The 20,045-nt window shown below is 41.4% G+C and overlaps 1 protein-coding gene across 1 annotated transcript; it reads right to left on the reverse strand.

Annotated features, from left to right (window-relative positions):
* Positions 1 to 4,536: 4,536 nt before the first annotated feature.
* SRI (sorcin) lies at positions 4,537 to 18,888 on the reverse strand. Its single transcript, XM_027102379.1, has 8 exons — positions 18,782 to 18,888; positions 17,822 to 17,905; positions 15,686 to 15,755; positions 8,503 to 8,546; positions 7,564 to 7,711; positions 7,217 to 7,330; positions 6,120 to 6,178; positions 4,537 to 4,915 (listed from the first exon to the last, which is right to left on the reverse strand). The coding sequence occupies exons 1-8, from the start codon at positions 18,830 to 18,832 to the stop codon at positions 4,889 to 4,891; spliced, it is 597 nt and encodes a 198-aa protein (XP_026958180.1). The 5' UTR covers positions 18,833 to 18,888; the 3' UTR covers positions 4,537 to 4,888.
* Between the last annotated feature and the right edge of the window lie 1,157 nt (positions 18,889 to 20,045).

Consider the following 20,045-nt stretch of genomic DNA (forward strand, 5'->3'; position numbering starts at 1 on the left):
TTTTTACAAAAAGGCATACAATGAGTCTAGCAATGTTGAGATAATGTGCTTAACAAATTCATCAATACTGCTTTTGAAGAGTTATGAGTTTTTGAAGAAACGCGCGTTTTCCTCTCGTTAAAAAATACATATGCATACAATACTGTACTATACTATGATACGTTTACTTTAGGGCTTAGTCTCTCGTTTTATGAAGTTTCAGATGTGGATTTGTGTTTTGATGGTCAAGCTCTTAAAAAATGCAAAGAGCCCCCAAATCTTTAAACACAGTGGTGCTAAGTTACACTAGATAACACAATACAGAAAGTGCTGATAGGAATTAATACATTTATTCAGTAATAATACAAGAGTTCTTGCTAAATTATACGTGTGTATCACTGCCTGATGAGAATCCCCACTTTTCTAATCCAGTACAAAATCAAACTGTGATTCTACAGCCAGTCTTTTTAATGGGTAAAAATGACCCAACATCTTTGTTTTGTATGGAAAACTTTTTTTTTTTAACACTAACTTCAGAGATGCTTAGCAAAGGTTTATTCAGAATAATAAGCACGTGCTCCTTTTTTAACTTGCTGGAAGAGGCTTGCCTCTCCAATTTAGCATCACAAAAAGACAACTTCTTTTAAAAACTGAGCGTTTTTACCTAAACATAGCAGTTCGTATGTTAGCCAGTGTAGGTCTGCACTGGTGTTTTCCACATCTATCATCTTCAAGGGGTGATGTCCCATCTACAGCTAGTGGAAGACACTGCGTGGGGAAGTGTTAATGGCGGCACCGTTTCACTTTCGGTAACCAGGTAATCAGGTGTATATAGTTTGGCTTCATTTTAACATTATATTCTCTCGGCTACTCTGCACTTCGGGTTCTTAAGCTACTTTAAACATTATTACCGGGTTTTGGCAAGCAGCAACTGAAATATATGGCGACTGCCTTCCAGATCAAGTGCAATTTGTTTCATGGCTGTTCGAGTTATAAAGTTGTTATATGTAGGTAAACAAAATCTTGCTGTTTTTAAAGGTCACTGTAACTTAAGGTTCAGATTTCTGGCACAATTTTATTAGTATTCACTTCTGAAGCTAATAAGGTACCACGCTTTTCTATGTTACTCTCATTGTAACATCAATAAAGTGACTTTCAGTAAAAGATTTATGTTATTTTGATGCGTGACTCTCTTTAATCCTGCTTTTCTCCCAGTCACTCTTTCTCTTTCAGAAGCTCTGTGGGCATGCTGCTGGGGGTTCTTTCTTTTCTGTTCCACGCGGTTCTAGAATGGACCATCGGCATGGGGAGAAATACCATGATCTTTAGTGAAGCCTGAATGTTTACTTTGTTGGACAATTGCCCCAGCTGGGTGGCATATGGAGTCTTCTCTATCCACCTGCCTTATTTCATGAACACTTTCTCCCTCACCCTAATAAGGATCAATTTACTATAGTCTGTCCTAGAGCCCAGGCAGTGGTGCTTATTTAATGAGTTCACTTGTGTCAGACTGTAAAGCATTGCTCCTTGGATGGGCTAAGTTTGGGTCCATGAATTCACTGCCTAAAGAATTTTTCCACCCGGCCTTTTCATCATCTCCCCAGCAGCCCTTTCATCTACCAGTCTTTACCCTGGCACTTGGAATTTCCTTGCCTTCAGCTCCTAGTCTGCTGAGGAAAAAAGCAGTTATAAGTAAAGTACTGTTTTAATGTGAGAAAAACAGAAGTCATTGACTAAGGGTTTGTACATTTATTATGAGATTAAAAAAAGGGTGATTACATATAGCTCCATTTCTTCAATTTATAGTATTTTAGGCATATAATAATCCACTAAGATAAACACTGAAACAGTAACACACTCAGCGAAGCAAAAGCAAAGTCTAGATCAGAGATAGCATTAGTTCTCGCTCACATGCCATTTCGTGGACTGACGGTACCGCCTGGAACATCACGCTGAAGTGGAGTCTAGACTTTTTGGCTCAATAGGAGTGAGAGCTCTGATTAATATGACTGCTGTGGGGCAAATCTATGCCAACTGTCCCCGGGGAAGCACAGGCCTCTTGCGGCCACATTCCTATGGAAGTGCTCAGAAAGGGCTGTAAGTACTTTATCATCACAAATCTCTTGACACACCATGATAAAGCACTCATCCCCAAAATTAAATTAAATCTTGAGTTGGGGTGATTTGAGGAACTTAATTCTCCAAATGACTAAAGTATTCAAGTTTGAGCTCACAGCTTTATTATGCTCCAACTACCTGCTCTAAGAAAAGTAGACCAAAAAACAGTTTTGAAGAAGGCGGTGAGGCTGCACTGGATGTATATAATGAGTAAAACAGAACCCACCATAAAACAGAAATAAGGCAACACGAGATTCACTTGTAATGAGGATTTTGGCTGTGTTAAAGAAAGAGGATGGATACGTCACATTTGTCAAGGGGAAGGAAACTTTCTAACTGCAGGACATACTGAAGACCAGGCTGTACGCTTTCAGAAAGAAACAGTGAAAGTAGAAGTGGAGGAGATAAGGATATCAATAATTAAAGCTGAATTATTTCCAGAGACACAGTTTTGTAACACTTTAGCACTTACTCAAAAGCAAATTCAGAACCATGACTGATGCAACACACCTTGGGACCTACCAAAGCAGTCAGATGGTGCAAGAATGGTGCATAACCTTTGGTCAGCAAGGGCCTTCTTCCTTACCACCTTGGTCACCCAGGAAATGACCATTTCCTTAAACTACGATTTCCTCAGAGGAGCCTGATGAATTTGAAGCCTCTAGGTGCTGGGACTCTTAAGGTGAGTTCCTTGCCTCCTGGTCCTCTGAGCCCCCATTAGTTCTCTTCTGTACAGCTCAGGCTCAAGCCAGGCTTTGTGACCTCACAGACAATATATCTGGAATGAAACCTAGGCTCACCATGAAATTAATAGAAAGCAGGTTGACTCACATTCTGAGATGTAGCCTGAGTGTGACTACATGACAGAAATACATAAGTTAGGGTTTAATAAATGTTTGTTAATGTATATATCTGTGTGTGTGTGTGTGTATATACATATATATATATATATATATATATACATACGGGGAGAGAGAGAGCGTGCATGCAATATTTGAAAAAAGTTAGTGGAATGAGGCTAAAGATGCTTAGAAAATGTTTTATTTTTCTTTCGTTGACAACTAACTGATCATGTGAACGGTTACTCTCACGTTGTGCCCTAAAATAAGAGATATTTTGCTGGCAGGGAGACTAATTTCATTGTTTTATCTGTTAAGCTCTTTTGCTAAAAAGAGCAAACCAGGCCAGCTTTAAATTTAAGAAACAGAAACATTACTGGTGCTTATCATGCCAGCACTTTTTCATATTCAGGCTACCCCAGGAGGCATATATTACCTCCTTTCCAAGATGGGGAAGTTGAGGCTCTGAGTTGATCTAAAATGATCAAACCACGTATTTAGTAAGAGGCACAGCCAGCGTTAGAATCCAGACCTTACTAGTACATGGTTTAAAAATTAAAACAAAAAATGTCTTCCATTATAAATGTAATACTTGCTTGTCAGAGAATATTTGGAAGAGTGGCAGGAAGGGGGAAAATGAGCTCATAATTCTGACTTCCAGTGGAAGCCACATCAACATTTTTATATACTCTTTCCAGTCCTTTTACTGTGTATATATGTATTTTTAACATCTTTATTGGAGTATAATTGCTTTACAGTGGTGTGTTAGTTTCTGCTGTATAACAAAGTGAATCAGCTATACATGTATCCCCATATCTCCTCCCTCTTGTGTCTCCCCCCCACCCTCCCTACCCCACCCCCCACCCCACCCCAGGTGGTCACAAAGCACCGAGCTCCCTGTGCTACGCGGCTGCTTCCCACTAGCTATCTAGTTTACATTTGGTAGTGTATATATGTCCATGCCACTCTCTCACTTCGTCCCAGCTTACACTTCCCCCTCCCTATGTCCTCAAGTCCATTCTCTATGTCTGTACTGTGTATATTTTTTAATGTAAGTGTGAACACATGGCATATCAAAATGGATGTATCAACATTTAAAAATTAGCATCTTCTGATTTTAAAAAGAAAGCACACACGTTATAGAAAACCTGGAAAATACTGAACTGCATAAAGGGAATTAGTCACCTAGAATCCCATTAGCCAAAAATAACCACAGTTCATATTTGCATACATTCCTTTAGTCTTTTCCTATCAATTTTCCTTTTTACATAGTTAAGCTCATAATGTTCAAGATTTTTAAGTATAGTTAGCAAAGGTCTACATGGATGATGACAAGAAGGAACCTGATGACAGGCAGTATTTGCCACTCAAATTATTCAACCAGTTTCCATTTATACAGCCATCAAAATATCTGTAAGCCTTTAAGCTGAGTTAAATTTCCACTCAGGAGATTCCTGACATATATTACCAGGTTTGTTTTTTGGTGGTTGTTTTTTTTGCATCCAAGCGGGTCTAAACCATTTACATGACGAGAATACTCCACACATAAAGCTTTCAATACCACGGGAAAGCCCTTCTAAAAGAGGGACGACAACAGCTGTAGTCTGATGAAAAGGTTTTAGTAGCTTACAATGAAAAATACATAATGTGCCTTAAACAATTTGCAACTTAAATTTACATAAAAGAGGCTTAGCAAGAAAATAAGGCATGATTAACAATGGCTCAAGGAAGTTCTAAATGGTGTTTAACTGACCGGATCTGATATTAATAACATTCCAAAGAATATATTATCAAAACTAAAAACTTGAGTTGTACATAAAGTAATAAACCTTTACAACAGCTGTTAAGGAAAAGTGGCTGTGTAAGTTTGCACACAATTACTGAAGGCAAAGAGCAAAGGAGAACTCCAGTTGGAATGAATGTGGATTATCTTCATAGGTCTTCCTCCTGACTTAAACACTCATGACGCACTGAATGAACTGAAAGAGAAAAATCAGCGTTACACTGCAGACCTCAGAACACAGAATACACCCTAGCTTATTTTTAGGCAGCTTCCCTTTTGGTATTCTCATTTGAATTGTGGATTAAAAAAAATCCTTTTCAAAATAGGAGTAAATGATGAGTGGAAAGGTTCATTTTTGTTTGTTTGTTTTGTTTTTTTGTGGTACGCGGGCCTCTCACTGCTGTGGCCCCTCCCGTTGCGGAGCACAGGCTCCGACACGCAGGCCCAGCGGCCATGGGTCATGGGGCCCAGCCACTCTGGGGTGGCATGTGGGATCCTCCCGGACCGGGGCACGAACCCGCGTCCCCTGCATCAGCAGGCGGACTCTCAACCGCTGCGCCACCAGGGAAGCCCAAAGGTTCATTTTTTGAAGGAAGCAGTCTAATATAAAACCCAATGGGTTTCTCACATCAAAGCTTCTTACAAGAAGCTCATCTTACCCCAATGCACAAAGAATTATTTAAATTCCAAATAATATCTTACTCTAGACATGGTCATGATCAAAGGCACCTACTTACAAATACAAGTAACAGTACAGTTTATACCATTCTATCCCATGGGGAACTTCAGAACTGCAGTTTTACCCCACTGTTCTACCAGACTGCCTTTAAAAAGGTTTATTCCCTTAAAATCTGCTTTATTAAAATAAATTCTAGTGTGCCAGTATATGGATGCACAGAAACAGAATAGCTGACCCTTCCCTTGCAAATCAGAAACCTCAGTGTAGAAGCATCAGTATTTGCTGTGAAATGTTTGCTTCACCACCAAACACACAGCAGTAGACTCTGCCTTTGCTCTCAGTTTTCTTTCGCATTCTTCCAACACCACTGAGGCCCTGGGCACTGCTAATTCCTGCAGCATTCCTGCAAGGCCGGGCTGATTACCCCTCTTTCAGGGAAAATGGAACTTGGGTCAGGACGTTCAGATATTCCTTAAGTAGCCCTTCTGAGGCCAAAGCCTATGCACTTTCTGCTCTACAGGCCAGCTCTCCGTCCTTGGAAACTGAGCGGGACTGTCACCTGAGAAGTTAATGCACACTGAAGAGAACACACCTTTAAGCAGAAGAAATAAACACGTTTACACACAAGCCTTTTTAAAGTGTACTCATAACCGCAGCAACTGCTAAACCGAAAATATGTGCATTTTTGTATTTTGTCAGTTCCAAATTTACTGAGACTTACATCATCATACGGGAAATTCACAACACCTTGCTGAGCAGTATCCCGTCTTCGAAAGCTGTCTGTAAAACACCACAGTAAAATTTATGAGTTTTTTTAAGCATCTTATCTGAAATTATAATAGTTAATTATGTTGGCACTGGGTTCAAAATGCAGTAACATTTAAATTGTACAACCAGCCAGCATAAACAAAAGACCAAAGCAAAGAAACCAACTGTACCAATACGAATAGATTTAATATGCAACCAAGTAACACAACATACAGAAGTTGGCCAACTGTCTTTCTCAACATAGAGCTGGAAGGAAACACCTCATCCGAAAGTCAGTAAAAGCTGCACTGACTTCTGAGACCATTCCTTAACTGTGATGGAAGCACAGAATTTCCGACTTCTTAATAACATAGATATTGCTTAATTAGGAAATAGAGGGATGGAGTCCTTAATATGACAAACAGCTGTGATCAGATATTCCACCCATTTGAGCTCTGTCCTATTAAATGAAAAGAATTTACTTTAGTAAGAAAAGCCACCCTCAAATTTGTGTCAGGATGCAAAAAAATCATAAAACCAGATATTAAAAAGGGTAAAAAGCTAAAGAGAGGAACGAAACCAGAAAAAAAAATACAGAAGAAAGTAAAAGAATAGAGGGGAGAGAAAAGTAGAGATTATTGATACAGCTACATTTAAGGACATCTGAAAGAGACCACCATTTTAAATCTTTCCAACAGGAGGAAATAGGAAAGAGCTACCAATGGGTAATTTCACTTTTTTCAAGTATTTCACATTCTGGGGAGAAATCACAGAATATTGCTGATACTCTGATCAAAAACGTTATCAGTTAGCTTGTTATGTTTTGAAACATTTTAGTAAAGTTTAGTTAGGATTTCTTTTGGCCACGCCGTTGGCTTGGGGGATCTTAGTTCCCCGACCAAGGATCGAACCTGGGCCCTCAGCAGTGAGAGCATGGAGTCCTCACCACTGGACCACCAGGGAATTTAGTTAGGATTATTTTAACGGCAGATTACTTAGTAATGTGAAAAAAATTTCTGAGAAAAGAGTTATCCTGCCAGACATGCTTAATAGAGATCTCAAAGGACACACCTGTTAGAGCTCGCAGCTTGACGCAGCAGGCGATGTAATCATCGAAGGTGATCTTTCCATTGGTGCTATATCGTTTTGCAATTGAATTCACAGCCTGGGGACTCAACCTAAATCCTGAAAGGAAGAAAAATCATCCAGAAAAAAAAAAAAAAAAATCAAGGATTACAAAAAGACAGTTAAAAATAATCAAGCCCCCCCAGATTTTTAGGACTGAGAGGGCTCACTGAAATTATGAATATGTGCTACTTCTACAAATAGAAACCACCTTCATGTAGCACTTAGTTTTAGAAATTTAAAAAAAAATTACTTCTACGAATGAACAGAGAGGTGGAGTCAGTCATACACACCCATTGTTGTCAGGGCCTTCTGCAATTCCTGGGGATCCACTGTTCCACTCCTGTCGCTGTCAAAACTGATAAAGTGTTGTCTCCAGCCGTTTAGTACAGCCCAGAGTTCTTTAAACTCGCTGAAACCCATTGTGCCTGACATATCTCTCTGAACTGTAATCAAGGATTAGCACAACTTTATTTTGCAACATTTTGTAATGATTAAATCAAAGATCAAGGATAAGGGAATTTAATATTCTTTCTGCTGAAAAGGTTAAAAATGTTATACATTCTTTTGGACATGATAGGACAAGAGACTAATGATATAATAAAAAGGGCCTATGGAGAAAAAGCTCTGAGTGCCTATTTCCCCTGGGGAAAAAAGATAATTGATACGATGTGATTACAAGGAAATAACGAGGCCATTGTGAGCCACCTGTAACAACCAAACTGGGCTGCACTTTCTGGGTGGCCCAGGCTGTGCTGCTTGTCCTTCTGTCCCGGGTCCTCTTTAGCCCTCACACTCCCTTGGTAAGCCCTCCCAGACCCACTGTTTTTACTTTTGGAAAATGAGGTGGGATGAAAGAACCATACCATCAGCACTGGCTAAACTAGTTTAAGAACTGTGATGTGAAAAATCCCATTGCTTGAAGGCCAGGTTTGGATCATGCAGGGCAATCGATGTCACGGTGAAAAAGCCTCCCTGACTGCTCCGGTTTCTATACTTGTTTGTCTTTGATGCTTCCTCAAATTCTTAAATAACGAATGGTCTACTTACTAAACTTCCTTCCTTTTTCACACCAAATACCATCTTGAAAGCTAATGATTTCGGAAAACTTTTTTGTGGTCATTTGTCACTTTGTGTTTACCGGGTATTAATCCTTAGATGAATTCCTTCAGGAAGGATTTTTTTTTTTATCCAGAAAAAATACTCTAGGCCACAATCAAGGTAAAGGATACATCCAGCATTGAAACCATAAGCCGGCAAGTCTCCAGGTTAAAAGCTGTTAAATCAAGAAAAGTACATACACATTAATACAATTTCAAAAATTCACATTACATTGGATACATTCAAATTAATTAGGAATGTGATCATTTATACACTTTTATTTTTATATGCTGCTCAATCTACATGGAACTAAATTCATGGAGCTTTGAAGTAGATTTTTTTTTTTCCAGCTAGATAGGATTCCTTCCAGGACCCAAATTTGACTTTAACAACTTTAACAGAAATCTTTTAAAAAAGTTTTGCATCGTACTGTTAATATTTTTAGGTGTGATTTATGGTTTTGAAATTGGGGGAAAAATGTGTCCTTGTCTCTAAGAAAAGTATACACTGAAGTTATCTGTAGGTGGAATAAATGTTAAGAGATCTGGAATTTGCTTTAAAAGAACATGGGCAGGATTACAGATAAAACAAGAATGGCGACACATTGATAACTGTTGAAGCTGAGTGATGGGTATACAGGAGTTCACTGTATAATTACCTCTATTTTTGAATAAGCTTAAACTTTTCTATAACATAGTTTTTAAAAAGTATTATATTCTTTCTTGCCTTTGAAACTGTAATATAGTGAGTTCAATTCACCATAATGAACCACAGTGTATTATCCACCATGGTGAATGGGAGGGTTAGTCTGCTTTGTTCCTACTCACAGTTGACTCTAGCTGGTTTTGCTAGTTCTGGAGTCTGATCATTTGTTTTTCTTTCTTTTCCCTTTAATGTCAGACACTGAATGGTCACTTCCTACCCCAACCAGCGTATGGCCTCTTTTCATAGACAATAAGATAAATACGCTTGCTAGAATTGTGTGTTAAACAAGAGCATTCTGGACTAAGACCTGATGACCCACTTAGTGATGGCCACTGTTCAGAAACCTTTTTAGTTTACTTACAGTTCAAGGGTGTTCTGGGGGCATTTCCATACCTCACTTAGACAACCAAACTAGAATACACTTATTGGTTAATGGCCTACTGGTACTCTAAGCATTAACAAATTAAAAATAAAGAATTCCTTGCACCTTACCAATGACTTTGAGGAAGTGTTCTGAGGTACAAAGAAGCGGTAAAACTAGGAAGAAGTGACAATGGTCACGTGGGCAAAGCTAGCATAAATTTGACAAGTTTGTTAAGAGGCACACAGAATTAACATTTTTTACAGCTGTCACTAGCTTCATTTTTATCTCTAACAAAAGTGAATTTAAAACAACTAAGCTAACTCTTATTACTGTAATGTCTCCAAACATTACAAACTATAGGTTTTCTACTTTTAACAGATTCCTCTGTTTGGCATATCCTGGAACCCTGAAATAAAAGGTTGGGAACTGTTTCTATTTTGGTCCTTCAACCTCCATCTGATCCACAGAGACAGTTCTCTGAGGTGAGAGGAGGCAACACTTTTCTACACTTTTGAGAAAGAGTTGGTTGGTTCTTCATTCTGATTTTTAAGTTGTGTGGAGGTATGAAGTCTCTCTAGTGGAGACCAGAGGTTCTCAAACCTGGGTGCTTATCAGAATCACCCAGAGGCTTTAAAAGATCCTGACACCTGGGCTGCACCACAGAACAAATATTATTATTTTTTCAGCTTTATTGAGATATTATTGACATATGACATTGTGTAAGTTTAAGGTGTACATTGTAATGATTTTCTATATGTATATACTGCAAAATGATTACCATAATAAGGTTAATTAACACATCCATCACCTCACATAGCTACCTTTTGTGTGTGTGGTGAGAAGTTTTAAGATGTACTCTCAAAAACTTTTGTTAAGTATATTCACCACCACCACAGAACAATTAAATCAGAATCTGACTATGGGACTCAGGCATTAGTTTTTTTTTTTTCTTTTTTAAAAGCTTCTCAGATGATTCTAGTGAGTAGTCAAGACTGAGACCACTCTTCTACTCCAAGTGTGATTCCTGGACTAGCTGTTATTAATATCACCTGGGAGCTTTTGTTCTTTTTTCTTTTCCTTTTTCTTTTTGTGGTTTGATGGTGTATGGTCAGGCCACTCAAGATGGCTCTTCTCTTGCTCTCTGTACATTCTCTGCCCGACCAGGGCCTGTGTCACCTATACCCTACGCACAGGACTGACCTTCCTACGTACTTGCCATGGGCCCCAGCTGGTGACAGTTCTTATCAAAGGGGCAGTGAGTGCCCCTCTGCTGGCTTCCCTGGTAACGAACGAGCCCACCTGAGGTAACCCCGCCATATAACTGGCAGTCTCCCCTTCCCCTCTGGAGTGAAGCCTGCTGCCATGTCCTGCCCACCTTCTGCTGCACACGGTGGGGTGTTGCTCCAGGACCTTGCTTCAGATGTATAAGCTCCCCCATCCATTAAACCACTGATGTCTCTGTGGCTGACTCTGGGCTCTTTCTTTGGTCTTAAAACTGGGCAAGTGCAGGCCTTGTAACAGATGGTTTTCTTTTGTATTATGCTTGTGTTCAGTTCTTTTTGGTTTTTATGAATCTACTGTATGTTTCTGATTTGTGGTTACCCTGTTTTTCAAGTTATGTTAACCCACTACTATATCTAGTTTCTTTAGACTGATAGTCATATAGGCTCAAATACATTCTGAAAAAAAAAGAACACATTTTCTTACTGTCCTCCCCCACATTTTATGATTTTGATGTCCTCTTTTACATCTTCATGTTTATCCTTTTGCTGTTCTTTGTAGTTATCATCGCTTTAAAAACTATTTTTTGGATTTTTTTTTTTTAATCTGGATACTGGCTTATTTAAATGATTTACTTTCCAATTGTGCTTTTCTCTTTCCTATAGATTCTTGCTTCTTTTCTATTTAGAGAAGACCTTTCAATATATCTTTCAGGATATGTTTTGTATTGCTGTATTCTTTTAGTTTTTGTCTGTCTGAGAAATCCTTTCTCTCTCATACTCTAAATAATAATCTTGCTGGGTAGAGTATCCTAGTTTGCAGGTTTTTCCCTTTCAAGACTTTGAATATATCATGCCACTCCCTTCCAGCCTGCAAAGCTTCTGTAGAGAAATCAGCAGATAGCCTTATGGGTGTTCCCTTGTAATTAACTCTTTGTTTTTCCTCACCTGGGAGCTTTTAGAACTGCAGCATCTCAGCCCTTAACATAAACCAACAAAATCAGAATCTGCGCTTTTAACAAGATCCCCAGGGGATATATGTTCACATTAAAGCAGCTGGTTCAACCTGGACCAGCAGGCCCGGAAACCTGTTTAGAGATGCAAATTCTCAGGTCTCACCCCAGATCCTAATGAGAAATGCTAGAGCAGGGCCCGGCAATTTGCTAAAACCAGAGCAGGGCCCTGGTTTTAGCAAACGTTCCAGGTGATGCTGCAGCTGCTGCAGTGTAAGGACTACTACTCCTGACACCACAGGACAGGTCCAACTGTGTTTGGATGTAAAGCGAGGCTTTTGGCGGCCAGGAAGCAGCCAGTCCCTGTCTCCCAGGTCTATGAATGACACCATGACCCACTCAGCCCCCTGAGCCAGAAACCTGGGAAAGTCCACAATTCCCTCTCCCTTGACATTTGATCACCTTCCGAACAGCCTTAGGATCCATCCAACTCCAGTCCCACTGTCCTATCCCCAGTGTAGTCAGCACTTCTCTCATCTGTTTGACTCCAAGGGCCACCTAACTGGTATCCCTGACTCTCCACGTTCCCCATACCCATACTCCCCAATTTGGTCGTACAGCCAGGGAAATAGGTGCTCTTCTACTTAAGACCTAGTGGAGGTGTTCCACTGCCCTTAGGATAAAGTCCAAACACCTTAATTGGCATATAAGGTCATACACTTATTTTCTCAGTTCAGCTCCTTTCCTACTGTTCATTCAACCCCATAAGCTACCTCTGGTCAATTTCTCTCAGTTCCTTGATTGGACCATCCTCCCTCTCATCTCTGGGTACACACTGTTCTATCTGTCCGGAACACAGCTTCCCTACCTCACTCACTTCTTGATCTGCATCATTTCTGCTCAACTTTCATTTCTCCTCAGTTGAGGTATCGATTCTGCAAGGAAAACTTTCCGGATCTCTGTCTGGGCTACTGGCCCCTCTGATGTGACCCCACAGCTTACAGTAAAAGGTAAACCCTTTACCTACCCCAGTGCTTTTCACCGTGTTCCCCAGGCACTGTTGGCGCTTGCAGACCCCAGCACCTACCACGTGGTAGGTGTCCATTAGAAATGTGTTGGTTGGCCAAATGAATGAACACGTGAGACTGAATTCTCATCCCTATGTAGGAAGCTGTATACCCCTCTCAAAGAGCCTAAGGAGGATATGGTTTTTAAATGGACTCTTCTGATTTTCACTGATACTTAAAAGTAATGTATAATCCCTTAGGTAAATATCAATCTTTCTTAAGTCAAAATGCAAATATGGGTATATGATTTTTCCATTTTAGGAAGTCTTCTATACTCATTAATTCATCAAATGCCTATTAAATATTCATTATGTGCAGGGCTCAGGGTACCAGGGACATTGGAGATACAAACGTGACACTAGAACCTGGCCCAGCTGACAGTCTAAAGTTAAAGATAAGTCATGTGCACAAGGTAGAGGATGGTAAGCCATAATGGAGGCACCAAAAACTACCAGATGTTGAGGAGAGGCTCCTTCTTGGTAAGAAAGACTTCGTAGAAGAAGCAGCATTTAAGCCAAATTTTGAACAACAGAAAAGATTTGGGACATCTGGCGACAGCCATGTAGAGCTAGGGGCCTGCATAAGCAAAGAGAGAAGCAGTGAAGTCCGGAAAGGAAAGGGGAGAAATTACCATTAGATGAGGCTGCATCACTGAGGAGACTGAATTCCTGGGAGGCTGTCTAGCTTTTGTTTTATATGGGCACCATGGAGCTACTCAGGATTTTTAGAGGAGGAGAGTAAAAGGTTAGAGCTCTTTGCCAGGGAGGACAGAAATCTGGTCCTCTTTTGTGAGAGGACTGAGAAGGGAGGGAATGAGGTAGGCAGTGAACAAAACAGAAAAGTCACCATTCTGGGCTGTTCCAATGAGTTAGAACACTGACATCTAGTAAGTTTGGGTGAGGAGAATTCTTGTTCAATTTTAATAGTATTTTTTTCCCCCAGAAAGAGCTTTCACTAATGCTAATCCTATTTTAAATAATTTCAAAAGAATCTTTGTTATAATTTTATCTTGACTCTCTATCTCCTTTCTCCTGTTCATTCTGCTAAAATACCTCAAACAACTTTTCTTCTAGTGGAAATCCACAACGTAACAGACCTAGCAGGAAAATCCCACCTGCAGTTGTTTCTCTCAACCTTACCACAGAGGAACAACTACTACACTCGAGGAAAAAAGAGCAACTTCCCTCATCAGCGCCACCTCTAGGCATGACTGCTCCCTCTTAAACTGGTTAAGAAGGTGCCACGGGTTTCTCTATCCCCACTGCCACCCCTAGCGCCCGTCCGCACTTTCTGGCTTGGAAGCTGGGTTGAAAAGACCAATGGCTGTATAACTTCTGCATTACAACACTCACTCTGACATCTCACAACCAAGACGGTTTTGTGGTTCATTACAGCCTCCATAACCAGATGACAGCAAGCAAATTAATTCAGTCACATGATCCAGATGATTCAGGATATGTCTTTTCTATAACTCAGTGATCTAAGATCTTTAGTAAATGCAGCTTTCGCAAATGAAATTTTTAAAAGGACTGCTCTCCAAGGATATACTGCCCACTTTGTTCGTTGAAAACCAGCCACACCTCTTCTACTGAAAGGGTGTAGATAATAGTCTATGTTGTGACTTGGCTCACTTCTGTAAACCCTGCTATTAGACCTTCTTTGTTCACCAGCTCCAATTGCTTGAGGTTAACAACTAATGATTTAAATGTATTGCCTACAATAGTTAAAAAAAAAAAAATTCCCTAATCTAGAAAAGGGCTTCTTTTGTTTAGGACCAGGGTAGATGACAGAAATGCAAAAGTTCCTCTTTTGTATTAATTCCCACAACTAGGAAATGTTAATTGGATACTGAAGTCATAAAACAAAGGATGATAAAAATGGATATGCAAATAGTTTAAAAAGAGAGCCACCTAGTAACTGTGCCATATCAAACAGTCAAAAATGGCCACTACGGGTCCTCAATTGTGAATTCTAGTTTGAGTGTTGTTTTTTTTTTTCTTAAGGGATCTTAGTTCCCAAACAGGGATCAAACCCGGGGCCACCGCAGTGAAAGCACCGAGTCCTAACCACTGGACAGCCAGGGAATTCCCTAGTTTGAGTGTTTTAATTCACAGCTTACTGGGAAGTTGAGTCTTCGATCTGATGTTCTGTCTCAATTAACAACTGGCAGAGAAGTTGGTAGGTCATGTACATTAGCCAAGACACTATTCTCTATCATGGTCAAGACATGATTTGAAGAGAAGCATGTGGCATGTGTGGGATGCAGCATCTTGGCAGGAGTTCCCTCTCTGCAGCTCATGCAGAGTCAAAAGGCAGGAAGCAGGTGTAAGTACAGGGGCAGTCTGTGAGGAACTGGGGGGTGGCAGGAAGGAGGATTACTGTAAAGAGTTTAGAAATTAGGAAGGGCACGTCTTACTTAGCCTGATGTAGAAAGAGGAAAGACCTAGGGGATGTCAAGGTGAGCGTTCATGCTGCCAGGGGTTGAGACCAGGAGTGCAGAACTGGCTCCCTGAGGACTAGGGGTTGGGGACCAGGCACCGGGGAAAAGGGAGGGTAGGACCAACTACTCAGAACTAGGCATGCAGGACAGGCCACTCAAAGCCCTAAGTGCCACCAGGCTCAGAGACAGAATAAGCTCTTGGCAAACAGTCAGCAGTGAATGTTAGCTCCTATCATTAACAACACCTGACCTGGTGGATTTCATTTCAGCACCTTACCTCATTTTCTGAGGAGGCCATACAGACTCATTGGTTTGAACGGTTCCAGATACATGGAACCCAAATCCAAGAAACCCACGAAATCGGTGGGTAGTGTGGAATGATTCAGTAAGAACTGTTTTCAAATTAACATTTTAAAATACAAAAGAACCAACCGAATTCAGCTTTTGAAATTCTTTGCTGGATCAGAAAAGCTCAGATTCCTTGAAGGCTATAATAATCACAAGTAACATCTGAAATATGAAATACAAGAGTACTTCTAGAGACACTTTGGGGCTCCTAACTTACGTTTGTATCCTCCAGCAATGCCCGACTGTGTCAGGCATCTCTGCAATTCATCAGCATCTATTTGTCCATCCTTTAAAAAAAAAAAAAATAGGAAAAGGAATCACAATCGTGATTTGTACTTTCTAGTTCTTTACATTCAGTATTCAGTGTAGCAATAATGGTAAAGAAAATGAATATTATCATGCATGAGACTTTTTTAAAGGGATGCCTGCTAAAAGTAGGCATTCTTTTTCCTCACTCTACTTCCCATAACAATTTAATTACAGAATGAAAGACAAATTGTTAGGGCCTCTTCCACAAATGTATAATTAGGACCATAAACAAAAAATACATTTCTTAATACCTTAGGTAAAGTGGGCATTCAATGTCAGGCTTTATTTTAAATAATCATTACACAAGAATTAACCAAGTCTGAAAGCTGCTTACACCTATACTTTAGAGGAAATGATGAAAAGGTATTGGTAGTACTAAATTCCCAAATTAGACTTGGCATAAATGTTCTCAAGTATAAGATTCCTCTTTTAATAAAACAGTGAGGTGAATTCAGTTTCTTCCACTGAGACATGAATAAAACTAGTTTCTGTCTTGAACTACTCTCAGTCTGAGCTAGGAATCTGCCAAAGCAAGCATTTTAAAATTATTTATGTAGTTGATTAAAAGTCTTATTACTCTTTCTAGCTTTTTTTTGTCAGGGTGTGTGGAGAGCAGGGTACACAGATGACATCAGTAAATGAAAAGTCTGGTTCCCACAGAAAGCGTCCTCTGTGATCACCTTTGCTTATGATGTGATGAACTGTTTTTTTTTTTGGATCACGATTATACCTGGGAGACAGAGGTTCCCCGTGCTTATTCACTGGCTGACCTAGGTCAGAATTAGATACATGTTATTTATAGGGATTTTAAAATAAAATACCTCAATCCTCAAGTCCATGACTATTATATGTTCTAGACGAGGGGCATGATCAATAATGTGAAAAACGATGGGCATGCTGCTGCAGGCCAGGGCTGCTGAAAGCTAAGCAGGGGGGGTCACTTACATGGCTGCAGGCACAGGCAATCTAAGAATAAGGAGTCTTGAGCTTTGCCGTGTCTTGTGGTTTCAAAGATACTGATCACTAACAGATGAAGCAGATACTTAAGGGGCAGCTCTTTCAGTTTTAGACTCAATTTTCCAGTGTTTCTCAAATGGTATTTCTTAGAGTGCTATTCTAAAAGGTGGCTGTAATTCCATAATAGTCTAAGGCATTTTCACATTCAGATCGTGTTATTTCTAGCTTTTGATCAAAACAAAGCTAAGCTGAATTCATAAGCACAGACACCCCCTCTGGACATGTTTGGGTTATACCAACAGTATATTTACCATATACATTCACTGACCTGGGAGCTGGGGAAGGGGCCTCCCTCAAGATGCACTACCGCCTGTCATATGACTTAGAATGTAAAGAAGTGAATGGTCTTGGGGTGCTGACCTTAGTTCTCTCTCTGGGTCAACAGACCACAACAACACCTGATAAGGACATGAAAGATGTGACCTGGTAACAGCATCTGCATCAAAGAGGAACTAAACTGTTCAGAAGATTAACTTCCTGATAGTAAGAAGAATATAGTACCTTTCTTATTTTGAAGCTGGTGGGTTTTTACCATACATACCTATTTCCTAAGGGGGTAACTGATTAACAATCAAACTCTACCCAGAGGAAGTGTCCCCTAGAATCTGGCTACAGAATTACTAGTACCACATGCTTTTAATTGTACAAAGAAGGGTTTAACGTTCAGCAGATCTGGTATTTCTTCTCTGGAAACCACTATGGACCCTGACAATTCAGTTCTAAAGACATCTTTCTTCCTTACATATCTTCAAAGCACATTTATACTAGCCTGTTCTGTTGAATCTGACCCTAATTCAATCACAAGTTTAGTTCTGAAAGTAACATAAACACGAGTAACCCTTTGTCCTTATTTGTTCTGAATATTCAAAAATAAGTAACTGCCTGTGAACTTCTCTTTTTTTTTTTTCTTGTGCGGAAGCAAAGGAATTCTTTTCCAGAGGAAAGGCTGTTTTTCTGTGCCACTCGAACTAAGGTTAATACAAATGTAGAATCTGACAGTCCTTTAATGTTAAAGGGAAAAGCTAACCTGTCCAGCTACAGCAGCAAAGTAACCATACAGCGGATCCTGAGTTTGTCCGGGAAACGCAGGCCCTCCGGGAGCCCCTCCATACTGTAAGACAGGAAACAAATGCATCATTCCGCTGACCAAGTTTTATTCTTTCACCACTGAGTGCCTCATGCAAAGCCAGGCAATTGCCAGGCCTTCGCTGTCAGTCGTTTGCCACCCGGAATTCTCTACCTGCAATCACTCCTCCCCTTTCTCCCATTCTCACCCCGTTATAATTTAAAAACCGGCAGCTAGCATCAAAATGAGTAGTCTTGACAGTGACATCAGTGTAAGTGAAGCAACTTTACAAACCCCCATTAACCCGCAGGCTACTGAGATAAACGCAACCTGGGCATGCAACTTACATTTTTCTAGCGTTTACGGTATTTTTAAAGCGTTTTGAAACAGGTGTAGCCTCGGGAGGGGTGAGGTGTGTCAAGGCGAGGGAACTTTCTCTTTTGGAAACAGTTCCCACGACGACGCGCATCCCTGACGCAGGGCGAGGCGGCCTTCCTCCCGGAGGTCTTTGACTCTAACGGACTTTCCCTGACTTTCCTGTTTTTCCCACTTTCTTTCAGAGAGGGAGAAGTGAACGGCAGGACCATTCTAGATTAAAATGGCTGTTGCTCTCAGGGAAGGCGGAGAGGAAGGCAACAGCCCATGTGCACGATTTCACGCCGCGGATCCGGGAGTCACAGGGTGGGCTTCTTGGGTCAAAACCACCCGCGCCCCGGCCCCGCACAGCCAGCCGAGGGGAGAAGGGACAGAGGGAAAGAGGGCGCTGAGACAGAGGCCGGTCGGCAGGGGCCTGGGGAGAGGCGGCTGGCAGGGCGGGGGCGCCCGGGAGCCGCCCCGGCGGAGTCGCCACGTGTGGCCTCTCGGCGCCCCCGGCGTCCAGGGGTCGCACCCCGGCCGCGAGCCCGGGAGGGCAGCACTCACCCCGCCTGCGTAGTAGCCGCCGCCGGCGCCAGGGTGCCCGGGGTACGCCATGCTGCCCTCTGTGCCTCAGCCCTGCGCCTCCCGCCTCCCCGCCGCGGCCGCCTCGGGCCGCACCACCGGAGCCCACGGGGGACGCGCTTCAGGCCCGCCGGCCCTGCCTGGCTCCGTTTCCGGCCCCTCGCCCCTTCCTGCGCTCCGCCCGGTCTTTGGTGTTTTATGTACTCAGGCCCTGATGAATCGGAGGTCCGGTAAGTGACTTCAGACCCGCGATACAATTCGCACCTGGGACTTTCCTCCCTTCGAAACGAATGGAACGTTCCGACACTAACCCAGTTCCCGGGGTATTCTTTTTCTCTTCCTGCTTGGACATCTTCTGTTACGCTTTTTATTTTAAATAACTTTACTGGACAGGCCTAGGGCTCTAAGCAGAGTGCGGTATTGGGGGAAGGGGCTGAAGGCTTTAGGGCAGCTCTTAGATGCTTTCGGGGAAAGGAGACGTAGGCGAAAAATCAAAATTTGAAAGCGCCCTCGGGAAACTGGAATAAACTCGAGGAACAGAGGGCGGGGGAGCGTTGGCTGATGGTTGCACTTATCACTGAACAATAAGGGCGTGTTTCCTTTCTAGGGGATACTGTCATCTCCTGGCTAAGCTGGGTGTGACTAGGCTGTGGCCTGGGGAGTATAGAGAGCATTTACTGGGCAGGGCAGCCTCGCCCAGATTGTTATTAGAAATTGAGTTGTTTGAATTATCTGGATGATTTAGGCAAAACAATCCCATTCTCCAAAATTACTCAGCTGCTTTTTATGCAAGAAAAGTTTAGCGCAAGCTGAGAGTGTGCTGGTAAATATTCAGGAGGGTGAGAGAGCTGGAACTTGGAACTTGACTCAGTTGATTCAGGAAACGGTTTTCTTTACTTCACGCAGTTTTCTTTTTCACCTAAACAGTTTGAAGCAATTCAGATGTGAGATTTTTGTTTGGTTTTGTTTCATGTAATTTCAGTCACGCAGAATGTTTTTCTGAATTTTAACGTTTTAAGAAATGCAATAACGAGCCAGATTCGCAGTATTTGCTATGGGGGTTGCACAGAAAAATTGAATGAGTCATGAACATTTAACAAATATTGGAGCACCCGCTGTGCGAGGTACTGTGCTTGTTCACCGTGGTGGACCGAGTTCCTCCGTACTGAGTTCCTGGTTTTTGTTCTCACTAGGGTCATTGTTTTACTCATGTATAAACTTCCCTCTCAAGTTCTCCTTTTGGATA

Source organism: Aethalodelphis obliquidens, unplaced genomic scaffold (assembly GCF_003676395.1).
Source record: "Aethalodelphis obliquidens isolate GAN/ISIS:26980383/991018 unplaced genomic scaffold, ASM367639v1 scaffold5, whole genome shotgun sequence".
NCBI classification, from domain to species: domain Eukaryota; kingdom Metazoa; phylum Chordata; class Mammalia; order Artiodactyla; family Delphinidae; genus Aethalodelphis; species Aethalodelphis obliquidens.

Bases quoted from the DNA above. Each gene is read 5' to 3' on its own strand.
- SRI (XM_027102379.1), bottom strand. From the start codon at position 18,832: ATGGCGTACCCCGGGCACCCTGGCGCCGGCGGCGGCTACTACGCAGGC. The intron at 15,756-17,821 runs GTTAGCTTTTCC...TTTTTTTTAAAG, and splicing joins TTGCTGCTGTAGCTGGACAG to GATGGACAAATAGATGCTGA. The intron at 6,179-7,216 runs GTGTGTCCTTTG...GGTGTTTTACAG, and splicing joins CAAGCTGCGAGCTCTAACAG to ACAGCTTTCGAAGACGGGAT.